This window comes from Gambusia affinis, linkage group LG15 (genome assembly GCF_019740435.1).
Source record: "Gambusia affinis linkage group LG15, SWU_Gaff_1.0, whole genome shotgun sequence".
Taxonomy (NCBI): Eukaryota; Metazoa; Chordata; class Actinopteri; order Cyprinodontiformes; family Poeciliidae; genus Gambusia; species Gambusia affinis.
Genome location: NC_057882.1, coordinates 12,316,441 through 12,335,091, shown reverse-complemented (window position 1 = coordinate 12,335,091; position 18,651 = coordinate 12,316,441). Strand labels below are relative to the sequence as shown.

The 18,651-nt window shown below is 39.3% G+C and overlaps 2 protein-coding genes across 4 annotated transcripts; one reads left to right on the top strand and one right to left on the bottom strand.

Annotated features, from left to right (window-relative positions):
* Window positions 1–1,036: 1,036 nt before the first annotated feature.
* On the bottom strand, window positions 1,037–6,218 carry LOC122844856 (SLAIN motif-containing protein-like). 3 transcript variants are annotated; one of them, XM_044140676.1, is made up of 8 exons: window positions 6,152–6,205; window positions 3,903–4,361; window positions 3,482–3,615; window positions 3,262–3,381; window positions 2,417–2,515; window positions 1,996–2,283; window positions 1,667–1,792; window positions 1,037–1,571 (listed from the first exon to the last, which is right to left on the bottom strand). In XM_044140676.1, the coding sequence occupies exons 2-8, from the start codon at window positions 4,313–4,315 to the stop codon at window positions 1,321–1,323; spliced, it is 1,431 nt and encodes a 476-aa protein (XP_043996611.1). In that variant the 5' UTR covers window positions 4,316–4,361; window positions 6,152–6,205; the 3' UTR covers window positions 1,037–1,320. The 3 variants fall into 3 exon arrangements, with proteins under 3 accessions (XP_043996611.1, XP_043996610.1, XP_043996612.1); XM_044140675.1 differs by lacking the exon at window positions 6,152–6,205 and adding an exon at window positions 4,979–5,026 and having other exon boundaries at window positions 1,038–1,571; window positions 3,903–4,878; XM_044140677.1 differs by having other exon boundaries at window positions 1,042–1,571; window positions 3,903–4,007; window positions 6,152–6,218.
* Window positions 6,219–6,354: 136 nt separating this feature from the next.
* slc6a7 (solute carrier family 6 member 7) lies at window positions 6,355–18,110 on the top strand. Its single transcript, XM_044140674.1, has 14 exons — window positions 6,355–6,606; window positions 8,930–9,152; window positions 9,614–9,745; window positions 10,688–10,898; window positions 11,647–11,785; window positions 11,908–12,042; window positions 12,997–13,100; window positions 13,178–13,302; window positions 13,393–13,505; window positions 13,579–13,716; window positions 14,602–14,701; window positions 14,850–14,968; window positions 15,904–16,077; window positions 16,735–18,110. Exons 1-14 carry the CDS (start codon window positions 6,535–6,537, stop codon window positions 16,903–16,905), a joined length of 1,956 nt encoding a protein of 651 aa, XP_043996609.1. The 5' UTR covers window positions 6,355–6,534; the 3' UTR covers window positions 16,906–18,110.
* The last annotated feature ends 541 nt before the right edge of the window (window positions 18,111–18,651 follow it).

Here is an 18,651-nt window from a genome sequence, read left to right as displayed (position 1 = left end):
TTAAATTTACTTCAAGGATGTTTTGTCCAGCTGCAGTAAGCGTGTCGTTTGTAGAAAACAATAGATTGTCCAATTCGGGCCTTGAACAGCAGATGGCGCTTCAAGAACAAGCCAAATGCGATCCTTACTATTTGTCTCCACTGAAACAGAAGTTAAAGGAACCGACTGGTAGAAATGTTATTTATGAATAAAAGTGAGTCAAAAAGAAAAAAAAAAGAGCCCTCTCCCTCTGACCTGCAGCATCCAGACTAAATCTGAAGAACATCCTCTTTAAATGCTAAACTGCTCTTGGCCTCTGTTTCCGGCTGCTGACACTTCCTTTCACACATTATTTACTTGTATGACTTCGTTGGCATGATGACGGTAAATTGCACACTTCCTGTTGCCATCATTCGTCTCACAGCAGACTGTTCCGTCGTCAGCCGCCCTGAAGAGAAGTGTCACTGCGCTTCCACTTTCAAACCAACCTTTCAATCTACACAAATAGATTTCTGTGCAGTGTATTTTAGTCACTCTCGTTGCAGATTGTAGCTTTTCAGGTCTACGTGTCTTATCAGGTTCAGCATATGGGGAAAGTTTATGATAAAAGCGTTTTATGTTCTTTAATGTTACATCCAGAGTTTAACCAATCAGAAACTTCATCTAAAGAAACCACACAATGATTTCACCTCGAGCAACATGTCACTGTGGCAAGCAAATGTTACCTTCAGCAATAAGTTTCCTATCCTAAATTGAAGAGCTTACACCCTTTGGTTGTCCTGTTAACAGATTATTTGAACATTTTTATGCAATTTGTTTGAAAAGGAGCAGGTAGACGATAAAAGATCTTGTGATTTCCTGCCATATTTTCCAATTTTTTACGTTGGTTTATATTTGTACTTTGCTCGAGTTCATAATTTAACTTATTCCATAGATCTACGCCGCACACTGATATACAAGAACTGATTGGTTACCATGAGCATCCTGGCTGTTTCTCTGACTAATACTCTCTGTTCAGCTTAGGATGTTGGCCATGTCTTGGAGAATCAACAAACCTCTGTGAGAGGGTGAAAGTTTAGGATATTGGATCAATAGCTGTCCTGTAAACAGTTGGGATAAAAAAGCACGCCACACTTTACAGATTTTTATTTTAAAAACAATCCCTTGCTTTCTACTTCCCAGCTACGCGCTACTTTGTGTTAGTCACATCAAACACATTGAGATTTGAAGTTGCAGTGTGATAAAATGTGATAAAGTTTAAACAGTACAAATACATTTTTAAGCCACTTTTAGCGTCCTTCCTCATTCGTTTGTCTAATGGGGATTTCCCAGTGACATTTTTCACCGTTGAATGGATGAGGCATGCCTGCCCCAGGCCGCAGTGGACACCCTGTCTGGCGAGGCAAAAATTCGCCCACGAACAGACAAGCATCCCTTGGAAGGGTGAGCAATCCTGCTGGGACTGAGGGACTGGGATCTCTGCAGCCTTTTCACCGCCGTTATTCTGTCTGTGGACTCTCTCATCAAGCCCGCGACGTCGCTGGAGTTCAGATATGCGGCACGGCTTGACGCTGTTGTGGAAGGTGGAACAACTGCGACGCAGGGTAAAGTGGTTAGGTGTAATAAGAGACATGAAGAAGATCTAACTTATTTCTGCAGTCTGCTGACAGTGTAGAATGATAGAAACCTGGGGGATGGTGGTTGCTTTGGCCGGCAGGTTGGCTGACATCGGCCTCTAAACTCCTGCTGTTCCTGACAGCCTGGAGAGAGCGCAGGCTTGTCTGCAGAGGTGACCTCATCCTGCCTGGGGATGCTGCAGACAGGAAAGGATCAGATTTACTACCACATTTCACCCCCTAAAACAAGCAGCAGAAAATCCTAACCATAACTAAAATAGAAAGTTCTGCAGATCAATATGAAAACATGGTTTAAAATCTGTAATAAACATCTCCATAGCCTACTGCATGAGTTGTGCATTGTGGTACAATTTAGTTGTGATTGTGCCGGTGTGTGCACCTTTATTCTGGGCAAGCCTCAGCAGCTTGAACTGCGTTACTTGCTGGTGAAGTTTGGTCAGTTTTGGGCTTTGGCCGCCCTGCTTAGCTGCTGGCGTTGGTAACTTGCAGCTGGAAGAGCCTGTAGCTGTCAGACCGGGCTTGCAGGCGGAGTCTGGAGCAGTGTTTTTATTTCTGGAACTGAAGTCACCAGCATAGTCAGCCTCGGCATTTAAAAATGAGGAAAACACATCTGGGTTTCTCCTCAAGAGAGCTGCAGCAGGCATGGAGATGTAATCCTGTCTTAAACCTGGAAAGTGAGAGCAACAAGTCTTATAATCTGACATTGTTTAGGCGCAAAGGGTAAAATAATCTAGAAAAATCACGGATTACCAGCTGGGAGGTAATTGAAATACTTGCCACCTTGTGTTCTTTATACTCACTGTCTTCCTGTATTCTGGCCATTATGTGGACATCTGTTATGTCCTGTAGTCTGTAGCTTGTGGTTATGAAGTCATCAGGGTGGGTCACCTTAGCATGATCTATTCAAAGTAAGAAATGGAAACCTTTTTGTGATAACTGTGCTACAGTGTCAGATCTAGGCCGTGGGAAACGTATTCATTTCAAAAAAGTTATTTAGAGTTCCTACTGTTAAATAGGCATGTATTTTGTAACTTTTTACATGACATCTTCGTAAAAAGCTTCAAAACTCTGACCTTTTGAAATGCACGGTATCTCTGCCCTGTTATGGTTCACATCCCGCTAACAGAACGTGTTGGGGAGCTTTTATTAAAGTCCACTGTGCCATTTCCGCAACATCATAGTAAATGTTTGACATATTGGAAGTTTGCGTAGGTCGACTTCCTTGTTTTCTGTCTACTTCCTTTTTGCCTTTTTTGTTTGCTTTATCACTCTGCAGGGTTTTATGCATATTTATTTAGAGTGTAATAGGAACTCTTAAAGAATTCTGATGTGTTCTCCTAACTAGTGTTTATCTTGAAAATAATATACTCAACTATGTGCTTCTGTAGATCAGTGACCTGTCATAGCAATGTGATTGATGTTCTCGCTCTTATTATTATCATCATAGTTCAACTCTTTTGCAAAACTAGACCACCTTTGGACTATTTTCTGTAGAACCATCACAGCTGTGGAGGTAACATGTTGCAGTCCCACCCACATTGTATCCTGAACTTGACCTTTTGACATATTGCTTACTGCCTCTCTGAGTAACAAAGTTTTGCGTTTCTGCAGATTGTCTAAAGAGAATATTCACTGCAGATTTTACCTAAGCTGTCAGAGTCATTGAGTGATGTGTGGACTGACGTTTCGTCCTGAGCGAAACCCAAGGAGACACTCGGGGAATGAGTGGAAACTGCTGCATGTCTGCAGAAGTAATATCTTGATCCTGGCGATGGTAGAAATCAAGCAAACCAATGACCATACCACATTTCTTTTAGACAGATCAACATTTGTAAGATCCTAAGTATGTGAGGCTGATTTCTAACTTGGATCCAGCTTGTTCATCAGCCCACGACGGGCAGCCTCCATCTCGGGGCTGGGGTTGTCCAGAACGTGTCGACACCACCTGAGAGCAGACTCCCTCTCTCCGAACGACGGCCTATTCGGAGGCTCATATAACCTGTGAGAAAGACAGCGTGATCGATTTATATGCCTCGGACATTTTCTGCTCAGGGTGATGCAGAGTGTTTGTTTTCTCCCACATCTAGTCGAGCACAAAATCCAAATGAGTCTAAAACAAATAAATTAATGTTTGTGGTTGCAACTTGACAAAATGCAAGAAACACTGAAGAGTTAAACCAAACATTTTAACATGCCTTCTAAAGTTTATAACTTAGACAAAATTGGAGTAAATACATAAATAACCACAAGGCCAGCTCAAGGAAACTCAATCCTAGCTGAACCTACCAGCTCTCTTCATCTCCTGTGCTTTCCTCCATATCAAGGATCTCCACCATGTCCAAAGCAGACTGCTCTTCTTCTACGTCTCCGCCATTCCAGAGGTCTTTTTCACTGTCATAGTAGTATAAAGAGTTGTCCGAGTCACCCCAGGGTTGCGGTGAGTTACACCCAGACTTCAGACTATCAAGTCTTAATCTCGCATCCATTGCAAATGATCTGCTGGTCCAGTTCTTGACTCTTGCTGGTTCAGAATCGTTCCAGAAGTTGCGGTATAGATGCGCCTCTTCGTCCAGCTGTGCATTGCTGCTTTCTACCTCGCCACCGATCGCGGGCCAGTTCGCTGTCGCACCAAACTCTCCCCGGCTTTGACTGCACAAATATTCTCTCCAGCTGCTTTTCATGCGGTCTTGATGCTCCATTTTCCGTGCAAAATCCTCAAACCTCCTTGTGGCTCCAAGCTCCCATCTGGGAACGTTGATAAAATCTTCAATTGATCCCGTTAAAACAGCTATTCAAAGATGGAAAATTCTGCTGGTTTCGTTCATCTCACACAGCAGCAGTAACGTCTATTGACCCAGATTTATTGAGTGAGGTTGTTAAATGAGGGACTCAACAGATTGGGTGGATTTAGAGAAGCATCATGAGCTTAAGTGGATTACCACAGGTAGCTACTAAGAAAGAGCGACCCAGTCGGCATCACACTGTCATGGCTCATATTGACACTAAATTTAGGCAGCAGAAATAGCCAGTCACACACATCACCATGTTCCATGTCTCCATCTTTATGTTGCCTTCTCTCTGTTAGGTATTAGATGTTGTTGGGGACTTGTTTAGGTTCTTGTGTCAAATCCTGTTGCACTCTGATCCCTGATGACCTCGATTGTCCAAAGACCATCGATAAGATTATGAAGTGTGACCAGCAGAGACTCCCCACGTTGTAGTAAGACAGACAACAGAACCCTACAGTGGACAGTGACGGGAGCTGGGAAGGTCAAAACATTAATTTGACTTGGTTTGATGTGACAAAGGCCAGACTGAGAGGTGTGGTTTTCATCCACAGGCGGATTAGCAGACTTACTTACAGCTTTCCTTACTACCAAGTTAAACTCAAGATTCTTCTTCACTCACAAAGTTCAGATAAATGTAACAACATGAAAATGATACATTTGTACACGTACATAACAGATGAAAGCAGCAAAAAAAACATGTGCGACATAAGGTCTTTAATTTGGTACATATTCATTTCACCACATAAATCCTCAGATGGTAGAAGGAACAAAATGTTGATGGCAGCGTGAAAAGGTGAATTCCTCAGGCGTGGTTCAGTGCGTAAACAAATGTGTATGTCGTAAGGCGCAGAAGACAATGGTCTGCTTTTACATAGCTCTGAAGATTAACACCTACACCTCTTGATGTGTTAACCATGTCCCTCTTTTATGTGTGGACATCATGAGATAGAAAAACACTTGTAAAAAAAATAATTCTCAAAAACCTGAAAAATATATTTTCCTCTGTGAGGACTGTTAAATCCATGGTGACAAATATTTCCTCTCTATAGAAAGAAAAGATGAAGTTGCCGTTTGACTTTACTTTTATTTGATGTCTGTGTCATGTTTTACAAATAAAATTGTTAAATGCGTGGTGTACTGAAAATAAAATGCTTCAGAGCAAAGCATTTTCATCAGTCAGAAGATCTGAGTCTTAGATCTCAGCAGCTGTGTACCTTGTCTTTAAATGTACCTGCAAGGCTTTATAATAATTTATTTTTATATTTTTATTGAGCCTTTGCTAGAAATTTTACCCATAAAGTTGATAAATTGAACAGAGTTAGCATAACGGTGCTAAAAATAGGGTTGTAGTTAGGCTATGCTAAGCAAAGCTTGTAACTAGAAAAATTAGTGCGTGCCCTGCCACTGTAACAAACAAATCTACTGCATAGTTTTTGCATGCTAAACATGTCCATACGTTTTGTTTGGGTTAATAAACAATTTTGTTATTCAAGTTTCAGCCCACTGTTCAATGTAATCTTAGACTGCAGTGCATTTAGATGAAATTGCAGACACGCCTCTGGCAATAAAAAGACACACACTTTATAACCTCTTCCCTCCATTTACCTACACACACACACACACACACACACACACACACACACACACACACACACACAACAAGCCGAGAAAGAAGCATGAATACACAAAGTTGTATCAGGGTGTTATATGTGTTGAATTATGTTCTGTACAGCACAGAGAACTTACCACAAACTGGTTGCCGCTGATCGGTTCTTTAAAAAACTTCAAAGCATCATTCTGTATTTGTTTGTACGTCAAATTGTCCTAGTTACTGTGTACACATCCTATAAACAGTCGCCGCCTCATTTTAAAGTGGTAGGTGGAGGTTTTCTCTTGCATGATGCAGCACCTGCGTCTCTTCTCCCCGCCCCTCACCTCACCCTCCGCCGGCCTCGGTTCCTCGTCGTCACCGCTGAGGTCCACCTGCCTAGTCTGACTCTCCGACTGGTCCACTCCACCGAGAGCCGCCGAAATTCTTAAACAGCTCGGTGTTCCTACAGTCTGTTGTATAAAATGAGGTGCAGTGAAGTTGAATTTAGACAGTGAAGCGCCACCTCTGCCGGGTGGAAATGCACGACGAAAGCGGCAAAGGAGCAGACTATGGAAGCTCCGCCGGAGGAGCCACAGCAGCCATAGCAAAGGTAAGAACTGAGCTTTGTTTTGTTTTTTTATTGTTATTATTTTGTAATTTCTTAATTTTTTGTTTTGTTTTGTTTGTTTTGAGCTCACAAGACGTCACTCTATCGGTGTGTAAAATGTACAAGTCCTTTTTTTCCGCTTTAAATTTCACCGTCATCAGATGAAGCAGTCTAACCTGTCGGTCGACAATACTTCGGGTATAGATGTACTGGACGCGCCTGAGATAAAACTGAGATAAAACTATGGACCTACTCACTCAACACATGTGTACATACAAACTATTCTCAAGATATTACAACACTGATACAGGTGATCCGGCCAGGAAACCGTCTTTTGTTCCGTCTTTATTATAACCTAAACTAGTTTCTTCCCAGGTGCAGCTTGGTGTGAACTCATTTGACTTATAAACTTCTTCTTGAATTCAGTTACAATCATTTAAAATCTCTAATTAGCTAAAGATAATAATAATATAAAAGCATTTTCTGCTCTGTCAGATGAAGATAATAATAGTAAATCTTAATAATCTCTGCATAGTTTTGGTGATCACTTCCTAAATGTTTTTGTAACAATTATTTATGTAATTTATTTGTGTCTGCAATACAATTTCAAGTCTTCATATTTCCTATACTTTACCAGGTTTTTTAAAGTATGTAAAACTTTTGAAGTAGGTAATTGATGATACCTTTCAGACTCAAATGTAAAATGTTATAACAATAAAACTGAACTCATGTTAATAATTCATCTATAAACTCTGAACAAATGGTGTGACAGCACGTAAAGCAGAAGCTCTGCTCTTATCTCCATTAAAGTTCCTCCTTATGACCTGGCATAACTTCCTCTGTAGTTTAGATGTTGATTCCTTTTGTAGGAAGAACTAAATAGTACATTATAATTCTATGGTTTTGAATAAGTGTTGAGTTTCATCTAATATGCAAAGTGTTCTTTGTTCTAAGCTTCAAAGTGCCTTACAAAAGTATCGATACCATTTGAAATGCCTGACATAATGCTTATTGCAATAAGCAACCGTTTTTGTTATGTACTCTTAATATAGAAATATCATTCACACTGTGAAGCATGGTAGTGGCAGAATAATGCCATTGCCATGTTTCTACTCAGCAGGGAGAGAGAAGTTAGTGTTGATGGAAAGACACCAAGAGCAAAATTCAGGGGCATCTTCTTAAAAGAAAACATGTTAGAAACGACCTGTTTGTTTGTTTTGTCTTTGCTTGGTTATTTGATTTCTATCGCTGTTATTCACTCTATTATCTGGTTAATTATTTTGTAGATCAATGCCTCTTTTGTGCTTTTTCTCACTCTGCAATGTTTGTTGTAATTGTATCTGCTGGTGAAGAACAAATATGTTAAAGGAAACTTGCTAAGCCCAGTGGTTGGGCGATGGGGCAGTCGTTCATCCAGCGGCCTGTCGTGTTTTTGAGTTAAAAAATGTTTAAAGTTAACAGGAAATTTGAAATATCACTTGATAATCATGTGTTGTTGAAGTATTGGAAGGTCAATACCTGAACACCAAAGTGTTAAAAAATGCAAGCATTTTAAAAAGTCTTAAATAAATAAGCAATGCTTAGCCTGGTGGTCCGCCAGGCTTATAATACACTTACGTAAACCCTGTAAAGACCTGAGACTGGGGGAGAGATTCACCTTCGAGAAGGACAGAGCACTACAGCCGAAGATGCAATGAAATGGTTTAAAGAAACACATATTCGTGTGTTAAAATGGTCAGCTCAAAGCCTAAACATACATCTAGTTGAACATGTGAAAATTTCTATGAGTGGATGTGCAACGCTCTGTTTGACCTTGTCTCTTTTCTGGAGAAACGTTTTAAAGGAACTGCTGTTGCAACTAATGCGCTCTGCTTTTCCTCCTATAGCACCACATCACTGTTGCCATTAACTGTGTAGTTTTCTTTCTGTTAAAAGGGAGCTCCTTTCTATTGTTGCAAAATGTTTGCTCGGTGTGACGAGCAAACTGTCTAAGCAGTTTTCTTCTGCTTAGACAGAAGAAAACTTTCACCAATTGGCATTATTTACACAATTTAATCAGCAGTCACATGTATTTAATTACTAGATTTAAATTGGTCTATGACTGAACTGGATACTTATTTGTATTAAATCAAAACCACAAACAAAATATGAGTTAAGAGGATTTAATAATGCAAAGTAATTCTTGTAGTATTACATCGACTAAATTTCCTTATAGTTATGAACAGCTTTACATTGATTAGCTATCAGTAGCAATCAAAGATTTCTCGCATCGCAATGTATTTCTACTAATGTCATCATGTGTGCAATTTAATTTTGTGTCTTTTAGAATGGGCATGCTGTTTCTCCAAATGGCTACAACCCAGCAATTACACCGACCCCACCGCAGCAGTCTGACACCCGAGTCTCCAGTCCCGTTCCCGCTCCGGCTGCGATTATCCCAAGGGACCAGTGGGGCGGGAAGTACGAGTTCCTCCTGTCCTGCATCGGCTACTGCGTGGGTCTGGGCAACGTGTGGAGGTTCCCGTACCTGTGCTACCGCAATGGAGGAGGTGAGCTACCGTAAAGCATGATGCATATCCTGATTTTAAAACCGAGGCATGTGTGCTTAATGGCTCCCGGCACTAATTTGGATTAGAGGTTGTCTTTGCATAACTCCATTGGTATTGGCTTTGTTCCTCAGCATGCTGGCTTATTTGCCAGATTCTCTGCAAAATCGAGTGTCTCACAGCATTCACAAACCGTCTAAGCAAAAATAGTGTTTTCCCTTGATTACACACCAGACTTGAAGTCTGTCTTCTATCCACTCATCTGAGATTAAACATGTTGAAGCTTGACTGACTGCAGAACAGATTAGCGTCTTTCTATGAAGCTGTCTCCTAAAATTGATGGTCTGATAATTAAGCCTGCCTTCGCAAGCAGTATATAATCCCAGAATATTACAGTGATTTAAAAAAAAAATTCATTACCAGCTTTGGTTTTCCTCATCCTGGCCTGTTTCTCTTCTTCACAGGCGTGTTTCTCATCCCGTATTTCATTATGCTGTTTGTGACGGGAGTTCCTCTCTTCCTCATGGAGCTGAGTTTAGGCCAGTATGGCTCCGCTGGCCCAATCATGGTGTGGAAATGCTGCCCTCTGCTTAAAGGTAATGACCTCCCTCATCCAGTTTATCTTACCAGCAATAATTTATGAAGACTTAATGTCCCCAAATTCACCATGAACTGCAGCATTAATTCTTCAGAAATCTCCATGTTGTCTGTTTTGCTTTATGTCACGTTGCTCCAACCCAACAGCACAATCCGGTAAAATTACAGGTTGCTGACTCATGACTCACCTCATTGTTTATACGTCTTGCAGTTCAAGCTGAACATTCCTGACTCCTTTAGTTGCCAAAAGTGAAACATTTGATTTTAAACAAATATTGGATCTGGATGAAAGTAGCTAACACAGTTCAACATTTTTTATTATTATTATTTTTTTTTAATTTATGGTTCCGGTTGTGTTAAAGTTCACCATACAAGTTGCTGAGTCACTAAGCTGACCACATCACTGATTACACAGTGACCCTTACAAGGGTAAACACCGCTGTTAAAACACCTGTTGGTTTTTTTTTTTTTTGGGTGGGGGTGTGGGGGGTTTTGTGACACACAATTCAACTGAAAAACATTCGTCACATTTAACATAAAACGTACACTGCAAAATACAAAATCTTACCAAGTATTTTTTGGTCTAGATTCTAGTGCAAATATCTTAGTTTTGTCTTATTTCAAATACACTAACTTATGGGTAAATTTTCAGCAAGATACAGTAGCTTGTTTTACGTAAAGAATTTCTTAATATTGATAAATGATAGTTTCATTGGCAAATTATTTGACTTATAACAAGACACTGTGGTAGCCCTGAGGTGCAAACCACTACAACATTAACATTTTTTGACAGTACAACCCAACGTTATCTGACTATTGCAATTAGGGGAGAATATGATTTCAATTTAACATAAACCTTTTTTTTTTTTTTTTCAAACATTTTTACATAATAGTGTCTGTTTTTTTTTTTCTTACATTCATACTTGTGTCTTCTTACGTAGGCATTGGGATTGGGATGCTGTGTGTGTCCACGTTGGTGTGTCTCTACTACAACGTGATCATAGCGTGGACGTTTTACTACCTGGGCAGCTCTTTCCAGAGCCCCTTGCCCTGGTCATGTGACGCCGTGGCCAATGTCGCTATCTGTGCTAATCGCACCGTTGGTAATAGCTCCTCGGGAAGACCCCGATCCCCTACAGAGATTTTCTGGAAGTAAGTGCATTGTTTCCACCACAGTTCGTACTTGAAATGCAAATTGTGTTTCTCTCTAATGTGACTAAACTAAAATTTTAATCAACGATATCCCCCATACTTATTAGCCCCATTGCACAGAAAAGCATTAAAATAAATAGATTTTCTAACAATGTAGTGTATGGAGAAAATCCCATGTTAAGAATTTTCTTTAGAAAAATAGTCAAAGATCTGTTTTCCTATATTTGTAAAATGTTATATCATACTGAGTGTGGTCATTTTGGCAAAAGGCGGTTGAAAAAGGTGTAAAATTTCAAATTTATTTTATCTGAGGTAATGGAACTTCATTTGGCTAATATTCTAAGCTCTTTAAAATGAAGGTTTCGGTAAATTTAAAGGCTGCTTTAAAGGTAGATAAGTTTTTAAAAAATATTAAATAGATTTATATCCTCTTGTTACCTATTGCTAAAATCTCTTTTTCAACTAATATGTGGACATTACATGCATTCCAATCAGTATTTATTATCAAGGCTTATTTCCACACTTGCAATTCATTTTAAATTTGGTAAGCCGGGAGTGCATTTTAGTAAATATTTAAACTTTTCAGAACATACTAATACCATTACTAAAATATTGCACTTGGAGAAAAACACTTTTAGGGACGTAAAATTATAAAAAACAAATACATCCAAAGATCAAATATAAATGGCATTAGCTAAGCAGATATGATTTAAAATGCTTCAATAATTAATGTTTGCTCATCTTTCAGCGAGAAAGTACTGGGCGTAGTGAACAGCGAGGGTCTTCACGACCCGGGCCCTGTGCGGTGGCCCCTGGCTCTGTGTCTGTTGGCTGCCTGGATCATCATCTTCCTCTGTATGCTTAAAGGCATCCGCAGCTCTGGCAAGGTGAACTACCGCAATGTTTCCACCCAAAAAAAAAAAAATTAATTTTGAAATTCCCAACTCGATCTGTTCCCCATAATTCTCTATTTTTTGAGTTTAACATTTGTGACGTCTGTGTTCTTTAGGTGGTTTATGTAACAGCCACCTTCCCATACTTTGTCCTGATTGTTTTGGTCATCAGAGGTGCGACACTGGAGGGTTCTCTCCAGGGCGTCGCTTTCTACCTCACGCCAGACTGGAGCCGTTTAGCTAACGCACAGGTACGTCAGAGCTCGATGCATGTTGCTTTGTAATACTATCCACTACTTCAACTTCTTCATATTTTGTGATTTCCAACCATCATGTTTTCTCTGTCTTCTTTGATGAACCACTGCACAGTGCACAATTGTGAAAGGGAAAGAGTTTTATATGATTTTAAAAATGTATTCACATGTAATTCTAGGCATCCAGCAATAGTTCTAGAACATTTCTTTGCAATTATAGCTACAGCTGTTTCTGGCAGCTTTGCACGTTTGGTGACTTAATTTTGTGTGCATTGTTCTTTGCAGAATGCTGAAATTTAAACTCGTTCAGATTGAAAATTCAGCATTTGCGAACGTTCATGCCCAAGTCTCATCACAGGTTCTCGATCAGATTTATGATGTGTTGAGCAGTGCTACATGAGATGTTCAAATGTTGGTTGCACTGAATTTTCTGTAGAGGTTTCAAAGTTTAAGGAACCAAATACAAATGCATGCCACGCATGTTTTTTTGTTTTAATGATGCACAAATACACAGTACTTTATGTTGGTCTTTCACATAAAATCCCACGAAATACTTTGAAGTTTGGATACAGTGTTACAAACTGTGGAATTGAAATAGCTGACAAAGCCCTGCATGTAACAAGTAAAGTCACAGTTCTCAAATATTTCACAAACCTAAACATAAAAAAAAAACATCCAGCATAGACAAATCAGTAAAATATTTTTTAGATATGAGTTAAAATTCATAACCTAATTAAATAACCATGCTAAATGTGCTTAATGCAAACCTTCCAGACATTGACCAAGGCAGACATACAAACTCTTAAAAAAATAATTTAATTAAAGCAGCTGTGTTAAACTACACTACAAACTCTCTCCATGACCCAATTGGGCTGAGAGGCTTTTAAAAAAAGTTTTTTTTTTTTTTTTTTTTTTCATGATCCACACTGAATTTTCCCTGAAACATTTCAGGTCTGGAATGACGCAGCCTCTCAGATCTTCTACTCTTTGGGCATTGGGGTTGGTGGGCTGCTTTCAATGGCATCTTACAATAAATTCGACAACAACGTCATCAGGTAGGTGGGCTGTATTATGCACTCTGTCAATCCCTGATCACTTTATTTCTGTTGATAACATTTGCTGCTGACTTCAGGGACACTATCGTTATCACAATCGGGAACTGCGGCACCAGCTTCTTTGCGGGATTTGCTATATTCTCCATCCTGGGTCACATGGCATGGAGGAAGGGAGTGCCTGTTGGAGAGGTGGCAGACAGAGGTAGCTGCCATGCTTCTTTCTTTGTCCACATGTTTTGTGTTGCAGCCACTGACGGCAGAAATCCTAAACATAATCCGTTTGCGTCCTCAGGTCCTGGTTTGGCTTTTGTTGCTTATCCAGAAGCGCTTGCTCTGCTGCCTGGCTCAGTGTTTTGGTCCATTATGTTCTTCCTCATGCTGTTCATGCTTGGGGTCGATACTCTGGTAAGATTGACTGATCAGGATGAATGGGAATCTGTTTGTCAGTGGTTAACATGACGCCTTTTTCTCCTGGCAGTTCGGTAACATGGAGGGCATCACCACAGCTGTACTGGATGAGTTCCCAAACCTCAGAAGGAACACCTTCCACAAGTCCTTGTTCCTGGGAGCTCTGTGTTTCACCTTCTACCTAATGGGCCTCCTGTTAGTGACAGATGTGAGTCATTTGTGAATAATGTGGATTTTTTTTTTCTTTTACGGCGATGGATTGCTGCGACAGAAAAAGTGAAAAAAGCTGTTAGAGGCTGCAAAAGACATAAAGTTGAGGCAGAGTTTCACATTCCAGCACCACACAAACAAAGGTCTTCACAAACAAAGATAAAATAGAAGGGTCTGAATAAATGCATATATCTGTGTTAGAATGGCCTAGTCAAAGTCTAAACCACAAATCCAATTGAGAATCTGAGGCAAAATTTGAAAACTAAGGTTGACAGATTTACAGACCTGTTCAATAAATTAAAATATTATTGAAAGTTTGTTCATTTCAGTTGCTCAATTTGTTGCGAGAAACACTCTATGTAAATTAATTACACACAGATTGATGTTTTTTATGTCTTTATTTTTATTACTTCTGTCTGTGATGTTTTTTGATTTGAAGGTAAAGAAAACACAAGCCAAGTCAAAATAAAATGTTCAGAAATGTGAACTTAATGAAAAGTATGTCTTAATATCTATTCAGATTATTTTCAAAAGGTACTTATAAGCTGATACATGAGCCTAATTGGATTGTGTATTCTGATTTATTGAATATGACTATATATTATATATTTTGCAAAGATTCAGTAAAAATCAAACTAGATGTGCTAAGCTGGCAGATGTATCCACAAACAACTTGAAACTGTAATTGCAAAACAAAAAAAAACAAAAACTGTGGTTCTACAAAGCATTGACTGAGGAAGAGTTTGAGTGCTTACCACAATATTTATTCTTATTTATAAAAATTAGATAAATTATGATAAAGTTTGACAGTCATAAATACTTTTGCAATGCACCGTTAAGTTTTGACATTCATATTCCCTCCCCATTGTTCGTGTCTCAATAGGGAGGGATTTACTGGTTCACTCTCATCGACTCCTTCAGCACCAGCTTCGGCCTCATCATCATCACCCTATTCATGTGCATTGGCATCTCCTTCTTCTATGGTATCCCATCTCACATTCCTTACCGTCACTTGTCATCCCTAACTAATCCCATCATTCCACTGTACGAGTTTCAGGGGAGCCAGTCTCTGTTGTCCTGGTGATAATTCAGTTTCTAACGTGCATCTCTTTGCTGGCTTATTTTTGACAGGAGTCAATCAGTTTTGTCAGGACATTATTGACATGATCTGCCACTGCCCTCCGTGGTGCAGCAAGGTGCTGATCTACTTCAAAGCCTGCTGGGTTTTCTGCACACCGTTTCTCCTCCTGGTGAGCTCAAAGAAATGTGTATGAAATCAGTTATTTCCCACTCTTTACAGGAATACAACAAATTTACTATAAATATTTCAATTTAAACTATTTTAGGTTTAGATAACTTGTTAACTAACTCCCAAAATCCTTGTTTTTGCGAGTTGTGCTCAAAATAACAAACATCCTCTTGTGTTAATCCTACACTGAGTTACACTTAGCCCTTTATGAGCTAAATTTCAAATCTCCGCCCGGATATTTTTGCTTATTTTAATTGTACTCAGTTGTTTAAATGTCCTGTGAGTAAATATATATTTGCCCATTTATCCATAACAACTGGAACTTTCAATATCTAGTAAGTTATTTTCGCAATTTACCGTCTATTAAAAGAGCGCCCCTCAGATTAATTTCACTCCCTGGTAAAGGGGTGAAATTACCGTAATAACCCGATATTTCCTGGAAAGCGCAACATCTGCCCTTTCAGAAACCGTTGGAATTTTTCATATAGCGCAACGTGTGGTGGAATTACGGTACTACAAATTTGGCTGGATCGTCTGCGCTCCTTTCGGCCTGGAAGGGTTAATTCACTCTCAGCAGTGTTCTTTGAAATTGCTAACCTGTATTACATCACTCACACTATTATTACAGCTCCTTATTGTGTGTTACCTGAAGCAGTTTTACACTTGAAATGAAAAGGTAACATGATCAGAGCTCGCACACACTGAATGAAGTAAAGAGCTGAAAGAAAGGAAATGGTTACAGAATCCCAAGCTAACGAACAGATTCCAGGACAAATATTGCTATTTGTCCTGGAATCTGTACCCAGGTTGAATATTTAGGGCAGAGACTCAATCTGATCTCTTCCCCGTCTGCAGTATTTGTGTTGTCTGTTTCTCCGCTGCCATTGATTCTCTCACCAGAATCATTTCTCTTCCTCTGTGCCTCTCCAACCACAGTTCATCCTGATCTACATTTTTTTGGAGATGTACAACACACCCCTCCATTACGGCTCTTATGTGTATCCGCGGTGGGGTAAAGGTTTGGGCGTGTGCATGGGTGCGACCTGCTGTTTGCAGATCCTCATTTGGGCCATTGTGGCCATCAGCAAGGAAACTGGCTCTCTACAAGAAGTGAGTATGCTGCTGGATTGGCACTGTGAGGTCCGGTTACAAGACTTTGCAAAAGTAGTCATGTTCTTAAAAGTTTTTTTTATGTTTGACCACATCATAACCACAAAATGGTGTATTTTATTGGGATTTAATGTTATAGACCAACTCAAAGTAATTGGCGACTGAAGAGTAGAAGGAAAATCAATGAGGCATTGTAGGAGTTGATGAACAGAGCTAATCCCTTTTAGAATGTGAGACAGAAAAATTAAGTCCACAGTTGTTTTATATCCAATACAACTGAGCCTAAACTATTTTGCAACAAGAAAAATAAAACATACTGGTCTCTAGATCTGTGAAGCTGCTAGAACCCTCACAGTCACAAAAGAGTTGGAGCTTTGAAAGAGTTGGAGCTTTGTTGTGAAAGGTGATTCTACAAGGAATGACCCTGAGGGGGCTGAATCCTAAAAAGTAATGCATGCATGAGTTAAAAAAAAACAAAAAACAACATTTTTTAGTATTCTCCCTCTTCATAATTATACAACATTTTATGGTGTAAGATCCCAAGGTTTGTGGCTGTAAAATATCAAAACATATACCCTCTTCACTTCCGTCACGGTCATATAATCAGTTCAAATCTCACTGTATTAATCTGTTACGACTCTGACTTCTCCTTCGCAGCGCTTCAGGAAAGCAATCCGACCTCTGAACTCCTGGAGGGTAAATAACTTGAACAGTGCAGCTGGAAGCCAGGAGCACGTGGAGCCGGAGCGAGTGGAGGCTCCTTACACCGTCACGCTCACAGACCAGGACTTCACAGCAATTACATGGGAAATGGGAAGCAGTGCATAAGCAGGCAGCAGGGGGGGAATCTACAACAATGAGCAAACTATGTTTTTAAGAGACCATTTTTTTTATTATTATTATTTTTTTGCTACCTGCTCCAGCAAGGCTCTGGTGGCAGATCAGACTGTGTCCTGCTGGCCAGTGTGGAATGAAAGATTTATTTATAATACTGTGTGTGTATGTATGTATTAATGGTATTTTTAAGCAATTTATCTTGGATTGATTATGTTATACAAAGGTAAAGTTGAAAATTAATTTGATTCATTTGTTATTATGTCATTTTACAAACCACATGTTAATTGAAAAACCAAGAAGGAAATCTATTTATGCTAATTTACCTGAAGAAGTGACTGCTTTTCATTATCCTGCCAGACTAAACTACTTAGTCATAAATATATTTTAACCATGTGTCTTATTTAAACTGAATGAAATGTATATATTGGGAAGAAATACTTCATTTAGAAAGTTATTTTAAAAGTATTAAAGAAGTGTCTGTACTTTCTCATATGCAACAAATTATTTTTTTTATTTTTATTTTTTAAACTTTGCCTTATATGGATATGCATGGAGGGAAAATTCTACTGGAAAAGATCCTTCCCACTATGAAACATGGTGGTGGCAGCATCAACCTTTGGGGATGTTTTTGTTCTTGAGCAGAGTAGCTACAGGAAGGACAATCCTGAAAACCTGCAGACTGGAAGCAAAGCAATGTATTTATTTTTATTAGCATCATTGTCCTTTAGGCAAATATAACAATATCGTAGTAAAACTGCAGTGGTATTGTTGCCATGTCCTTAAGTATCAGAAATGGATATTTTTGTTTGTGGTCGTCTGTAGTGACAGAATGAACATAAACCTGCATATTTGTTTCCACTCTGGTTGCACTTTTGACCCTGTATCCCTGGAGATTTAAGTTTGATTTAAGAGAGCATCTTAACTGCTCTGTTGCCGCTTGTGTTCAACAATCTGAGACCATCACACTGTTGCTTTTCAAACGGTTTCAGTTTTACTTAGATTTTATTGTTCCATGTTAACTTCAGACTCAGATCTCCAATTTCTGTTGAACATTTATCTGGCTTGTAATGTACTGAAAGTCTCTCCTTCTCACCTGGTGACAGTTTGCTTAGACGCCAGCTCCCACATGACCTTGAATAAAGTCAAAAGATCTGGAAAATTACAAATGAAATAAAAAATGCTTATTCTGTTTTTATTATGATGCTATAAACTATATCGTGCAATTTAATTATTCAAAACATAATCATGGTTTCAACAAACCTGCTGCTGGGAAAGCAAGGATCACTGACAATAGTGTGCTTTGATTTCTCCTGTGCATTTAAGAAAATTAAACCTAATTTAGAACATTAGGAGACAGATGATGGCCACAACAACCACCTGGAAACAAGCCAGTTTGTGAGACACAGGAGCTCCACAGGGATCTATACTGTCACCATTTTCAGTATAAGTCAGAGTCATGTTATCTGTAGATGTACTCAGATGACAGCAGTTGGACATATAAGAGATGGACAAGAGGATAACTAACGAATCAAGATGCCATAGTGGAGCCATGTAGATAAAAGGGAAGAGAGCTGAGGAAGCTTTGGGCCTATCTTCTTCACAACCGTTACTGAATTAATAAAGGCTTCTTCAGATCTGCTGCAACAGAGGATCCTGGCTGATCACATCTATAAACATCTATGATGGCTTAGTGAAGACAGTAACGTTTCTATGATATATCTAAGTTACTTTTTAAGA

Bases quoted from the DNA above. Each gene is read 5' to 3' on its own strand.
- slc6a7 (XM_044140674.1), top strand. From the start codon at position 6,535: ATGCACGACGAAAGCGGCAAAGGAGCAGACTATGGAAGCTCCGCCGGA. The intron at 13,303-13,392 runs GTAGCTGCCATG...TTGCGTCCTCAG, and splicing joins TGGAGAGGTGGCAGACAGAG to GTCCTGGTTTGGCTTTTGTT. The intron at 16,078-16,734 runs GTGAGTATGCTG...TCTCCTTCGCAG, and splicing joins AAACTGGCTCTCTACAAGAA to CGCTTCAGGAAAGCAATCCG.
- LOC122844856 (XM_044140676.1), bottom strand. From the start codon at position 4,315: ATGGAGCATCAAGACCGCATGAAAAGCAGCTGGAGAGAATATTTGTGC. The intron at 2,284-2,416 runs GTGAGTATAAAG...CTCACTTTCCAG, and splicing joins GGCCAGAATACAGGAAGACA to GTTTAAGACAGGATTACATC. The intron at 1,572-1,666 runs GTTTCTATCATT...CCTGCGTCGCAG, and splicing joins AAGCAACCACCATCCCCCAG to TTGTTCCACCTTCCACAACA.